The 13,605-nt window shown below is 40.8% G+C and overlaps 1 protein-coding gene and 1 pseudogene across 2 annotated transcripts in view; both read right to left on the bottom strand.

Moving 5' to 3' along the window:
* MCTP2 (multiple C2 domains, transmembrane 2) overlaps positions 1-13,605 on the bottom strand; it is a 265,399-nt gene that overhangs the window by 201,017 nt on the left and 50,777 nt on the right. Inside the window, 2 exon segments of the mRNA XM_010845889.1 lie at positions 11-510; positions 13,339-13,383. Coding sequence (XP_010844191.1) covers positions 11-510; positions 13,339-13,383 — 545 coding nt within the window.
* LOC104992885 lies at positions 5,899-7,251 on the bottom strand (annotated as a pseudogene). The gene has a single exon (XR_825770.1). The product of XR_825770.1 is annotated as a kidney mitochondrial carrier protein 1 pseudogene (transcript).

The raw sequence follows: 13,605 nt of genomic DNA on the forward strand, positions 1-13,605 counted from the left end.
TCCAGGGGGCGTTTTCTGGGGCAGACCCAGGGTGCCGTTGCTGGAAGCTCTCCTGTCCTCGGTGGGAGAGGTGAAAGTCTCCTCGGAGTCTGTTTCTATCACGTGGAAGGGGCCCACTTCCTCCTGACTCCAATCCAGTTCTTCTTCAGACTGTTTCAAAGAGCTACTGCTGCTCTTGGGAACGATGCCGGCCGTCGACAGGCTGCTGGGCACCGAGGTGTAGGACGACTGGGGGCCGGAGTAAGGCCGCCCCTCGGGGGCCAGGGCCTCAGCCTCCAGGAGGTCCGGGACGGACAGGCTCAGGCGGCGGTCCAGGTGATGCTGGGCCCGTAAGTCCAGGGCTTTGCTCAAGGTCTTCTTCACCTTCCTCTTGCTCAGGTTGATCAACAAAGGCCTGGTCCGCTGTTTTAATGAGCCCCAGACAGACGGTTTATCCAGGTCCATGGCTGCATGAAGACACAGGCAGTCCCTCTGGGGAAGAGTATGTCTCTGCGGGACACTCAGTGACTCCTAGGAAACAGAAGACACGGAGAAAGGATATGAAGCTTCTCTGTGCTGTCAGAGCACATCAAAGTAGGAAATGTGACTCAAGGAATCTTACTCTTCCCACTAAGTGATCAAGACCAAAACATCTAATCGGTAACATCTACAAAAAAATAATTGGGAAAATCTATCCTGGTGGCTCAGAGAGTAAAGCATCTGCCTGCAATGCGGGAGACCCGGGTTCGATCCCTGGGTTGGGAAGATCCCCTGGAGGAGGGAATGGCCACCTACTCTTTCCTGGAGAATCCCATGGACGGAGGAGCCTGGTGGGTTACAGTCCACAGGAACACAAAGAGTCAGACACAACTGAAGCGACTTAGCATGCATAACAATGTATATCCCCATCAATAGTAAGTAAGAGTTCCCAGTTCTCCAAATCCTCAACTGCAGTCATCTCTTTGTCTTTTTTATTTTTATAATCACCATGTGTTCTTGAAATTTGCTAAGGGTATAGATCTTTAGGTTTCTATCCCCCTACACAAATACAAACATAAAAATGGCAAGTACAAGAAGTGACGGGAGATATTAACTTGATTGTGGTAATAATTTTGTAATATATACGTGTGTTAAACTGACCACCATATATCTTAAATATGTGCAAATTTTACTTGTCAATTATACCTTAATAAATCTTGGGAAAAAAAATAAAAATAAAAAATTACAAAAGAGGGCTTCTTTCTTATTTCCTCTCAGAAGAAAGCAGAGCAAAAGACATTTACTAGAAAAATAACAGCATCTTTTAACCATTATGTTCAAGGGAATGCCTTTCTGTTTCTAAACCCAGAGTCAGCAAACAATTTCTGAACAAGGCCAGTTAGTAAATATTATAGACTGAGAGTCAGACAGTTCAAACTACTCAATCCTATTGTTATGACACCAGAGGAGACATGTATGATACCGAAATGAAAGCGTACCTGTGGTCCCAGTAAAACTTTATTTATAAAAACAGGCAACAGACTATAGTTTGCCAATCCTGCTTTAATTTATCCTCTTCCTTTCTAGAGTTAAGTGTGCATTTTGAAGGACAAATACACGCTCATATCAACTAGGATTCCATCTAGTATCTTCAAAATTTATATTAAAATAAGAGTAACTAAAGAGAAAAACATTTATAAAAGTGAGAGTCTGCCCTTAGTCCAATGTTCCAGACCAGAAGAACTATGGAAGCTTCTACAATGGAAATCCTAAGAAAAGCAAACTTCAGAGCTTCAGTTGGAGAATGAAAGAGAGAAAATGTTTCCCACAAACAGGTGTGAGTGACAGGAATGCTTCACAAACAAATATAATACAGTCTGCTGAATGCTATGCAGGAAAGGGAGAAATTTAAGATATAATAGGTTGGACTCATTAGGAAATCGGATTAAAATCAAATTTGGTGCCATAACCCTCACTTGATGTGTCAAGTGCCTCCTGATAAATCTTTCCAATATGAAAAAGTACAGTGTGGTCAAGTCAGTCTAAGCTGGCCAATACTCACGTGTCACATTTGTCTAATGACAAAAAAGGCTAAGAGCTATGATAAAAAGCATTTTCCAAAATCAAGGACACCATGCATTTGTACCCAGCCCGGGATATTTAGTCATTAGGAGGTCACTGCTGAAGATCAGGACTAGGTGACAGTCCTCCAGCTCTGGACTGATGACCATTAGCTCGAAGGATGAACTTGGTATCTTCAATAGGCAATGCAGAGATGAAGCCCTTGGATCCTAGAGACAGACTCCGTGATTGGAATTTTAATTTTTTATGTTCTGCTCAGGTATACTATCAAACTAAATCTCAACTTTTTCACCTATTCACTAGGGAATATATCACCCAGCTTAAAAACAAAATAAGATAAAGTCCCAGTGTCTGAGTATCTGATGCAGAGAAAGGGCAGTCAGGAAAAGCTATGTTTTCATTCTTACTGATGATACCATCATAAAGTCATATTTTGAATCTTAAGTCACTTTAGAGTTCTGTGTCTCATTACAGTTTCCATTTTTTTCAGCTTTTTAAAAATTTATTTTTAATTGGAAGATAATTGCTTTACAATATTGTACTGGTTTTATTTCCATTTTATACATAAATTTAACCATAACTACCTCACAGGGCTCTTGTGAGAACTGAATGAATTTGTCCATATAAAACAATTAGAAAATGGCTTCACAAAGAGTAAATTTTTAATACAATGTTATCCAGCTTTAAAATTATCATTATTTCAATTATATAATATTGGGTCATTCAGCTTTAAATTTTAAAAATGTTTTACAATTCTTTGCTGCTTTTAAAAATGCTACTATAAACATAAACATACTTCACATTAGCAGGACACAAATACATTATTTAATTCACATCTTACAGTTTAACTTGCACATAGGTCCAAAATGCTTGTTTCCACGTTCATCTGAAAATATTTTAGTCTATTTGCCTTTAATGGAGTGTTACATTGTTGCTGTTGTTTAGTTGCTAAGTCCTGTCTGACTCTTTTATGACCCCATGGACTATAGCCTACCAGGCTCCTCTGTCCATGGAATTTCCCAGGCAAGAATACTGGAGCCATTTCCTTCTCAAGGGGATCTTCCCCACCCAGGATGGAACCCACATCTCCTGCACTGGCAGGTGAACTCTTGACCACTGAGCCACCAGGGAAGCCCAGAGTGTTATATAGGTGTCCGTTAATCTAGTTGGTTAGTGGTTTCGTTTTTTTATACTCTACTGCTTATGCTACTTAAAGAGGGGTGTTTGCTTTTCAACTATAATTGTGAATTTGTCTATTTCTCCTATCAGTTACATCATTTTTTGCTTCTGTATTTTGTTTTGTTTTTTTTTTTATATATTACCACAGTTTATTAAATAATGACACAAGGTTTATGCCACATTTTCCAACAATGTTTAAATAAAGAGCTCAAAATATAAAGGCTTATGAAAACATTTATAGTCTTTATATAATAATATACACTATTTCTGGTGCATGAATAAATACAGAAAACAGAAGCCATTCTTTATATCACAATCAGCCAAACTTAGCCATCAATGATTACACCAATCCACAAGCAAACAAACAAACAAAAAAATCCACTTTCTTCATTTGGGTTATAAAAGCTAAAAATCCCTTTGCTACATTTAACAATATCCAAGGGAGTGGAGGGAGGGAACTTATAGTCATAGCCCCATAGACAAGGGGACCAAGTCTCCCAGTCCTTCAAGTTCTTCCTTGGTTAGAAGCTTCAATAACTGCGTAACTCTTTCAGGGAACAGAGAAAAAAAAAAAAAATCAAAACAGGTAAAGACTCTGTTCTATAAGGTATTTATAATAAGTCTGCACTGAAGAAATACATGTCTTTAAAATGTGCTTACCTTTTACAGAGGGGTTTGGTTTTCTTTTCATCCTGGTATGAATGTACATATTTGAATAAACTGATATAATAAATATTACGTGACATTCAATCTGTTCATGGTCTTCAAAATGAACTCACTTCTACTGTTTTAGGAATTATATGTATACTTACAATGTTTTCTACATTAAGGGAGAAAAACAAAGAGTGGCTCATAAAAAGTCATCCTTTAAACTCAAGGAGCCCAAAAGTGAAAGCCTTTCTATAGAAAGCCCTTACATCAATGGAATGTTCTGGTAAGAAGAGAAGTCTCCTCTCTAAAGATATGGTTTAGTACGAGGGACGAGGCCTGAAGGGGCTCAGCTCTCTAGTATCACATCTGGAGCTGGTCAGCGAGAACTAGACTTCCATCTGAATCTTGAAGCAATCAACACCTACCTGCCCCTCTGACCGCCTCCTTTCTTGCCTTAGCTCTTCCTTTTGGAACAGAAATCCTGCTTCACAAAATCTTATTTTCAAAGTCAGCATTAATATAGAAGGCAAGGTGAGAGAGACAGGGAGGAAAAACTGCCCAATCCCCAAGAAAAATCTGCGTGCCTTCTATTCTGCTTTGAAGGAGGAAGCAGTCCAGGGGCTGGACGGACTGGGAACCTGCATATACAGCAGAGGTGACTGTCCTGGAGCCCCAGGGAGGACGTATTACTGGTACTGTCACAGGGCTTCCCAGGTGGCGCAGCAGTCAAGAATCTGCCTGCCGACACAAGAGACACAGGTTCGACCCCTGGGTCGGGGGGATCCCCTGGAGGAAGAAATGGCAACCCACTCCAGTATTCTTGCCTGGAGAATCCCACGGACAGAGGAGCCTGGCGGGATACAGTCCATGGGGTAGTTAAGAGTCGGACACAACTGAGCACACTCTAAGGGTAGAACCAATGCTACCCAAGTGAATGCTGAATATATTTCCTTTTCTAGGGATGTCTTCTAGAAGTATAAAGGTCCTGGGACTCTCTCAGAGTCACTTTTTATTTTGAAAAGAGTAAAAGACGAGAAAGAAGAATGATATCCTGTCTTTAGAAGAAAAGAAGGAAGCTATTATATACCTCTTATCAGACTCTAGGTATACAAAAATATTGCTTTTCAAATTTCAAGCAAGGATTTTCCATCCAAACTGATAAGGAAGTCCAAGACAGGAAATATTTTAACAAACATGACCAAAACTAAAGTAAAACCTGGGAAATCTGAAAAAAATCAACTTTTCGATTAACTTGCTACATTTCACTAAGGGAAACAACAGAACGTTAGCCTCTTTCTTTCACAAGAGTTTTATCACAGGACCTCCCTTGGGAGAAGTTCACGATAAAATGACTCTCTTCACACACAGGAACTATTTATTTTGGAATTATGGCTATACGACATCATGATGTAAAGACACTTATGCTACAAGGCCAGTAGTAGGAGCTACTGTTTTCTTCACCTGACACTCAGTATCAATACATGTTATTATCCCCATTGTACAGACTGGGACGTAGAAACTTTGCTAATATCACAAATTATTGACTTCGCCAAAAAGTTTGTTCGGATTTTCCCCACGCTCTTACGACCTGAGCAAAGGTTCTGGCCAACCCAGTACTACCATTAGCTAGGACAGAACCCAAGTTGCTTAAACACACCTCCCACAACACAGACTTTGCTACCTCCCAAGCCAACCTCTCACACCATCATGAGTTCAGATGGTAATACTTTGTAACAATTCCTCACAAAGGTCCGGTGGTCAAAGGCTTAAAAGTCACTTATTATAAGTGAAAGATCCTGCCAAAATAGGAAATTACAAAGCAGTGCAACGTTCCAGCGATCTCTAACCCGCCCTGTTTATACTTGGGGTACACCACGTCTCCATGTGTGAATTTCTTCAGCAGACACGAAGCCAAAGCCCCCCAAAAGCTCAGGAACAGTAACACCGTCTGAGACGTTCCATCCCACAGTTCCAAAGAGCTTCTTCAGAACAGTCTGGGAGTCTTGGCTATGAGCTGAGGTACTCCAGGAGTTATTCTTCGCCTGAAGGAAATGGCTCACAGTTCCTGACCTTCATGCAAGTTTTCTTTAGCAAGAAACATGCACTTCCTGTTATCTTTGATGTTGAAGGGCACTTGAATGGTAAGGACTAGTGTCTGGATGTTACAGTCGAGGCCGTTAGCATTTGGTGCAGAGTATCCGATGCCGGGGCACAGCGATCCAAGCTAACCCAGCCCTCACCTGTTGCTCGCTCACACCTTAATCTGTGGCAGGCCAAGCAGTGAGAAGCAGTGGGAAAGACAGGAGGCTTCGCTATTTCAGAAGTGAGCATTTTCAGAGGATGTCTCATGCAGTCTTGATTGTCACAAATCCAGTTTCTTCAGCTGCTCATAGGTCACAAAGAAAATAATATTCCAAGGACCAAGTCTCAACCAATTTGGCCAAAACCCTTTATATAGAGCAAAAAACCCTTCATTCTTCCATGTCTGTAACAAGCAATCCAGGGTACCTTTGTAGCCAGGGCATTTGCCATCTCGGAGGACTCTCTGGTTCATCATACGCGTTCTCACCACATCCACAGGGTTTGAGGCCAGGGCTCCCGCCAGCCCACAGGTGAAGCTTGAGAGGAAATGGGTATACACGGTGTCTCCCATCAGGCCTGAGAGAATCAGATGCTTCTTAGTGAGGTCATAGACTGGCAGCTCCACGCCGACCACAATAGCAGCCCTCTGAGCAGTAAGGGACACGCCCTTCCACAGTCCTCTTGTGCCCTCTTGCTGTTAAATGTTAATGAAGTTGCCTATCATTCCTCCTTGAAGGGTGCTGCTTTGAGCTTGCATCCGTATCTTCAAAACATCCGTTGGATTAGCAATGCTTGAGGATATGACTCCAGAGAGAATCCCACAGACCACATTTATCAGAAGGGTTTCATCTTCTGGACGCTCGACAAATAACCGCTTTAAGCTCTGGTAGGTGCCTATCTTGATGGTGCCATAGGAAGCCTGGCGTAACATTGCCGGGGCGATCCCCGAATACAGCGCTTTCAGGCCTTCCTCTCTGCCTATCCTCACTAATGCGTGCAACATTCCTCGATACCTGATTTCTTTAAAGTTTGCATCATTCTTCTGGCCTTGAATCTGGAGCCGCGTCTTGGTTAAATCAATTGGAAAGGTACCGCACTCCGCTGTGATGGAGGCCAGGCCTCCATACACGAAGGGCTTCCATTTAAGGGCCGACATGCTCACCGCTGTCTGTTGTTCACAGAACCATAGCCTCCAACGGGGTTTTTCCGGGCGGCGGCGGCCCTGAGACTTCTCCGTCCTGGGGTCTGCAGCAGACGGAACCGGCGGCCGCGCGGGAGCTGGAAAAGAGGCATCAGAGAGGCGGGGGCGGCCCAGAGGCCTGCGCCTTCTGTATTTTGAAGACCTGTTGTTATCTGCAAACATGTTACAACTAAAACAGTTGTCTTCTTGCTATTTAAATACAATCTGACGATCTCTATCCTTTAGTTGGTTTAGACCATTAATGGCTTCCCTGGTGGCTCAGCTAGTAAGGGTTCAATCCCTACATTGGGAAGATCCCCTGGAGAAGGGAACGGCTACCCACTCCAGTATTCTGGCCTGGAGAATTCCAGGGACTGTATAGTCCATGGGGTCGCAAAGAGTCGGACAAGACTAAGCGACTTTTACTTTTTAGACTATTAATATCTAATGTGATGATATGTCTGTACTTAGGTCGAGCATTTTGTTTGCTGTTTGTTTCCTCTACTGCTTGTTCTAGTTCCCCTTTCCTGCATTGGTTAGGTTTATTTAGCGTTCCATTTTAACTCAAATTATCATTCTTTTTGCTATACTTTTGTGTCAATTTTTAGTGGTTGGTATAGCTAGGGATTACAACATGCAAAGTTAACCTTTTACCCTTTGCTTGGAATCAATAGTTCAGCACTCCGACCGGAATAGAAAAACCAAACCACAGGTGTTTGTTTCCTACTGCTGCTATAAAAAGCTACAATCTTAGTGGCTTATTAAGATAAATTCATTATTTTTCAATTCTGGAGGCCAAAAGTCTAATACATATTTCATCAAATTAAACCAAGGTGTTGACAAGACTGCATAATTTCTTGGAAGCTCCAGAGATAAATCTGTTTCTCGGTCATTCCAGACCAAAAAGTTCTCATTTTCTTGCTGGCTGACCGTGGAGGGCCTTTTGCAACTGTGGAGGCTGCCCACATGCCTGGGCCCTCTTCTCCACTTTTAAAGCCACCAAGAGTACGGAAAGTCATCCTCAATTCTACATCTCTCTGATCCTGTCTTCCGTCTTCCTCTTCCATTCTTAAGGACTCGTGATATAACTGGCTCCATCAGGACAGTACATCTCAAGATTTACAGCCATAATCGCATCTACAAAGTTCTTTTTGCCATTTACTGTACCATATTCACAGAATTTGGGTAATAGAATGTGGACATTTGTGGGGGACAGGAAGTAGATTATTCTGCCTTCCATACTACCATATAGGTTTCCTCATCATTTCCTTTTTATAGACTTGTTTTATACATATATATATATATATATATACACACTGAAAATTCCCATCAGACAGTGTTTTACTTGGTATTTCAGTGATGAATCATTTTTTCATAATTTAAGAAAAAAATTCTGTTATATTTACCACCTCCTCCATTCTTGATATTCTAAATTTCCTTCTTGTATTATTTCCCGTTTTTCCAAGGAATTTCCTTAACTAGCTATTTCTTAGAAGGTCTGTTCTCTTGGTTTTCCTTCATCTGAGATTGTCTTCATTTCACTTTCAAGGGTATTTTCACTGGATACAGGATTCCACACTTCTATTTCAGCACTTTAAACATGATGTGACGTTTCTTTCTGCCCTCTGTGATTTCTGATGAGAAATTCAGTCATTTCAATCACTGTTTTCCTATAGATAAGGTCACTTTTCTCTGACTGCTTTCAAGATTTTGTCTTTGTCATTAAGTTTGCAGCAGTTATGATGTGACTCAGTGTATATATTTTTTATCTGTTTGGGATTAGCTTAGCTTCTGGAATTTATAGGTTTATTTATTTCACCAAACTTGGAAAGTTTTCAGCCATTATTTCTTGGAGTTTTTTTTAGCCACACACTCTTCTTTCATTCAGAGCCTCTGATCATATAAACATTATGTCTTTTTGCAATCCTTCAATAGTTCTAGGGTCTCTACAATATTTTGCCTCTCCCATATTCACAGTAGATAATTTCTACTGATTTATTTTCAAGTTTCCCAATTCTTTCTTCTGTTGTTTCCATTTTGTTACTGAATCCATATAGTGAGGTTGTTGTTTTGTTTTTGGTGGGATGGGGGCACAAGGTAGAGAGGCTATTTTTTAAATTATAAATTTGCCATTTGCTTTTACTTTATATTTCTTACTTCTTTACAGATACTTCCTATTCTAACTTTTATTTCAGGACTGAAGATTATTCATTTGGGCACTTTTATAATAGTTTCCATAAAGTCATCTTTTCATTGTCTTCTGCTGTCTGTTCCCATGTGACTTGAGATTTCTGTACTACTTCATATGCCAATATGAATTATATCCTGAACATCCTGAATGTTCTTATAAAATCCTGTGCCATATTTACATATATGGTGAATGTTGATATTATTTATTATCAAGCACCTGATTTGGTCAGCTTCTGGCCATTAATTCCAACCTACCTTCTATGGGTTCTAGTTCCCATGTCAGTTTCATTTTCAAAAGCTATGCAAAGCCATTCAGATTTGCACTGGGTGTGCACCATGTAGAGATAAGTCTGGGACTTGAGTGAATTTCTATTAGTCAGTTCCACCTTCGCTTGCTATGTGAATAAGAAGGATCAGATCCATTCATATGCAGACTGTAGTCAGCCTAGGAGTTCACAAATAGATTTATGGGATCAATCCCAAGCTCCTTCTCACTGGCCTCCTCTGACACCTTCTAGTACCCTGGAACTCCCTGTTACCTCATCAGTCAACAGCAACCCACTTCTATGACTGCACCAGTGTACTAGGAGGACTGGGGTGCGAGAAGCAAGCCATACTGCAGCCCTGCCTTTCATAATGATGTCTTTACCGACAGGATGGTCCCTCAACTTATTGCCCTGGCTCTTGCAATTTCCCACTGCCAGCTGTTCTTGCTGCTGCTGCCTCTGCCACAAGATTGTCAGGGAGCTGGGGCATGACAAAACTGAGGAAAAGGAGACCAAAAAAGATCAGAGATTTCTCTCTTTTCTCCAAGCTTTAAGGCTTCTCTTTCCTACTCTTTGAGTCAGAACTAGAAGGGTCTCCTTGACTTCTGTTCCAACACTGACTTCTAGACTTTGGACTGCACTGATTTCAAGCTGGGGGGATTAGCAGAGAGAAAAATTGTAAGCCCACCTCTAGTTTAGTGATGATTCATACTAATAGTCTTCCCTACACGTCCCTGGAGGCTCAGTAGTAAAGAATCCGTCTGTCGATGTTGGAGACACAGGTTCGATCCCTGGGTCAGGAAGATCCCTTGGAGAAGGAAATGGCAACCCACTCCGGTCTTCTCGCCAGGGAAATACCATGGACAGACGGAGCCTGTAGGCTACGGTCCACAGGGTTGCCAAAGAGCCAGACACGACTTAGAGACTAAACAGCAACAATTCTTCCCTAGTCTACATGCTAATATTTACTTTTCAGAGATCTCAACCAGCTTCACCTGGCACTTCATCCAGATTCATGTTTGTGTTCATTGGGGAAAACAGGTTGGAGTGGCTTTATTCAATTTCACCTGGAACCAGAATTATTTTAATAAGTTTCACAAAAGCATTTTTACCAATTTCCCCAAATGTCCAATGCCTGGTGTGCAGAACCACAAACATATAAACACAAAAGGTATGTGCCCAGGAAAAAAAGTAAATCTTAAAAGTGTACATAAAGCTTATAATACATGTTGGCCTGTGGTCTCTTTGATGCCTAAAAATATCATCCCACCAAGTCATAATGCATTGTTCAGAATAAAAGAAACTTATTAGAGTAAATCTAATATTTGAAGAAAATGGTGGTGAGGTAAATCCAACTTGAGTATTAGATATAAAATATATATATCAGATATAAATATCTAAAATATATATATTTAAAATATATCTAATATATATTAGATATAAAAATAGTATCAGGTATAAATATATATATTAGATATAAAATACATACATAAAATATAGTATATAAAATATACTGAGTTTTCTTCATCTCAAAGGATATTTAAAAACAAACACCTGTTCCATTTTCTACAATGAAAAAAGTTCATAGGCTATTTTCACAATCACCCAATGGGCCACAAGCTGAAACATAACCCAGGCTTTGCAAACCATCAACCCTAGAAGCAGAATCTCTTTGCAAAACAAGATACCTAGGCTACCCGACCTGCTAAACTTCAGTTTTCATTTATTGAACGAAAGTAAGTATTCTGCTTCATCAAACCACCAAAGTCAGGACAAAGTTTGTACAGGAAACAAGCCCCAAGCCAAGGAGCCTAATGGAAGTTCCATTTATCATGGTTTTAACCCAGACATCCACCCGAGCTGGCTGCTAGCGACTGGCCAGATGGAAAAAGAGCTAACCTTCTAAATGTCAGCTCAAAAGTTTCTGATTGAACCTGGACCACAACCACTCACTGAGTGAGAAACACGAGCAAGGAAAGACGTTCTGAGCGTAAGTTACCATCATGCGCATTAGAGTTATTCAGTGACACTGACTCAAACTGTGATTCTCAAAGCTCTCCTTTAGTGTAAATGTGATGAAAAGGGTTTCCTTTCACAATATAAGTATCAATTCCAATGACAGAGCAGGAAGCAGTTATTACAAGTCAGAATGTGTTACCAATATTACTGAGGTATCTTTTTAGTTAACTGCAGTTTCTTTTCTCTTACCAGTAGAAAGAAAATTTCCTATTTATAGGTTGGCCAGAAAGTTGGTTCCATAAGATGTTACGGAAAAACCTGAACAAACTTTCTGGGCAACCCAATATATTCTCTTAAAATAGGGGGGAAAAAATCTAAACTGAATTCAATAAAAGTAAAAATCTGATGATGTATATGCTTATCTAATGGTGAAAGATAAAGGCAAACAAAATTCTAAAGAAGGATTATTCAGCATTCTGATAGAACAGGATGAGTTTGTACCCCTAGGTATATTTAATTATACTTGAAACAGAAACAAATCACTGCAGATGGTGACTGCAGCCATGAAACTAAAAGATGCTTGCTCCTTGAAAGAAAAGTTATGACCAACATAGACAGCATATTAAAAAGCAAAGACATTACTTTGCCAACAAAGGTCCATCTAGTCAAAGCTATGGTGTTTCCAGTAGTCATGTATGGATGTGAGAGTTGGACTATAAAGAAAGCTGAGCACCGAAGAATTGATGCTTTTGAACTGTGGTGTTGGAGAAGACTCTTGAGAGTCCCTTGGACTGCAAGGAGACCCAACCAGTCAATCCTAAAGGAAATCAGTCCTGAATATTCATTGCAAGGACAGATGCTCAAGCTGAAACTCCAATATTTCGGCCACCTGATGGGAAAAGCTGATTCATTTGAAAAGACCCTGACGCTGAGAAAGACTGAAGGCCAGAGGAGAAGGGAACGACAGAGGATGAGATGGCTGGATAGCATCACTGACTCAATGGACATGAGTTTGAGTAAACTCCAGGAATTGGCGATGGGCAGGGAGGCCTGGCATGCTGCAGTCCATGGGATGGCAAAGAGTCAGACATAACTGAGCGACTGAACTGAACTGAACTGTAGCAGAAAAAACCCTATCTCATTTATCTAAAAGATATTATCCTTAATGGAAAGGTCTCCAAATCAGTTTCATGAAAAGAACAAACGATTTCTCTGCATTAACAGTCAATTGGCTTTTTTCTTCTAAAATCTTCCCAATCTATCATCTAACTTGTTACTAAATCTGTAAGCCAGTTGAGGGAAGGGAAATTATTCCACATACCAGACATCTATTAAAAGTATATATATATATATATGATGGAGATGGGATTCTCTGGTGGCTCAGTGGTAAAGAATCCACCTGCCAATGCAGGAGATGCAAGAGATGTGGGTTCAATTCCTGGGTCAGGAAGATTCTCTGGAGAGGAAATAGCAACCCACTCTAGTATTCTTGCCTCAGAAATCCCATGGACAGAGGAGCCTAGAAGCCACAATCCATGCTAAGTCAGACACAGCTTAGCAACTAAATTAAAACGACAATATCATGGAGACAGAAACCTCTCTATAACTGAGATCAACCACAAGGACTGGATGCACTTTTAGTCCCCCTACATATGTTCTTGGAAAGAAAAAAAAAAAAAAAACAGAGAAGTAGGTTCTATCTCCTCTGGTTAATGACATGCCCTGCCAACACGACTGTTCTCTTAAAAATCTCATCTACAGAAAAAAAAAAAAAATCTCAGAATTTCTTACCTCTTTACCAATCACTCCTAATTCATAGTCCGTGCTTGGAGAAGACTAGAGGAAAGGAGAGGAAGGGGCAAGATTATCTGAAGCATCAGATAACTGTAGTTTCACTTTAATTCCATCTCTGACAGCATATCCTGGGAGGGATTGGGGGCAGGAGGAGAAGGGGATGACAGAGGATGAGATGGCTGGATGGCATCACCAACTCGATGGACGTGAGTCTGAGTGAACTCCGGGAGTTGGTGATGGACAGGGAGGCCTGGCGTGCTGCGG

Source organism: Bison bison, unplaced genomic scaffold (genome assembly GCF_000754665.1).
Source record: "Bison bison bison isolate TAMUID 2011002044 unplaced genomic scaffold, Bison_UMD1.0 scf7180017864227, whole genome shotgun sequence".
NCBI classification, from domain to species: Eukaryota; Metazoa; Chordata; class Mammalia; order Artiodactyla; family Bovidae; genus Bison; species Bison bison.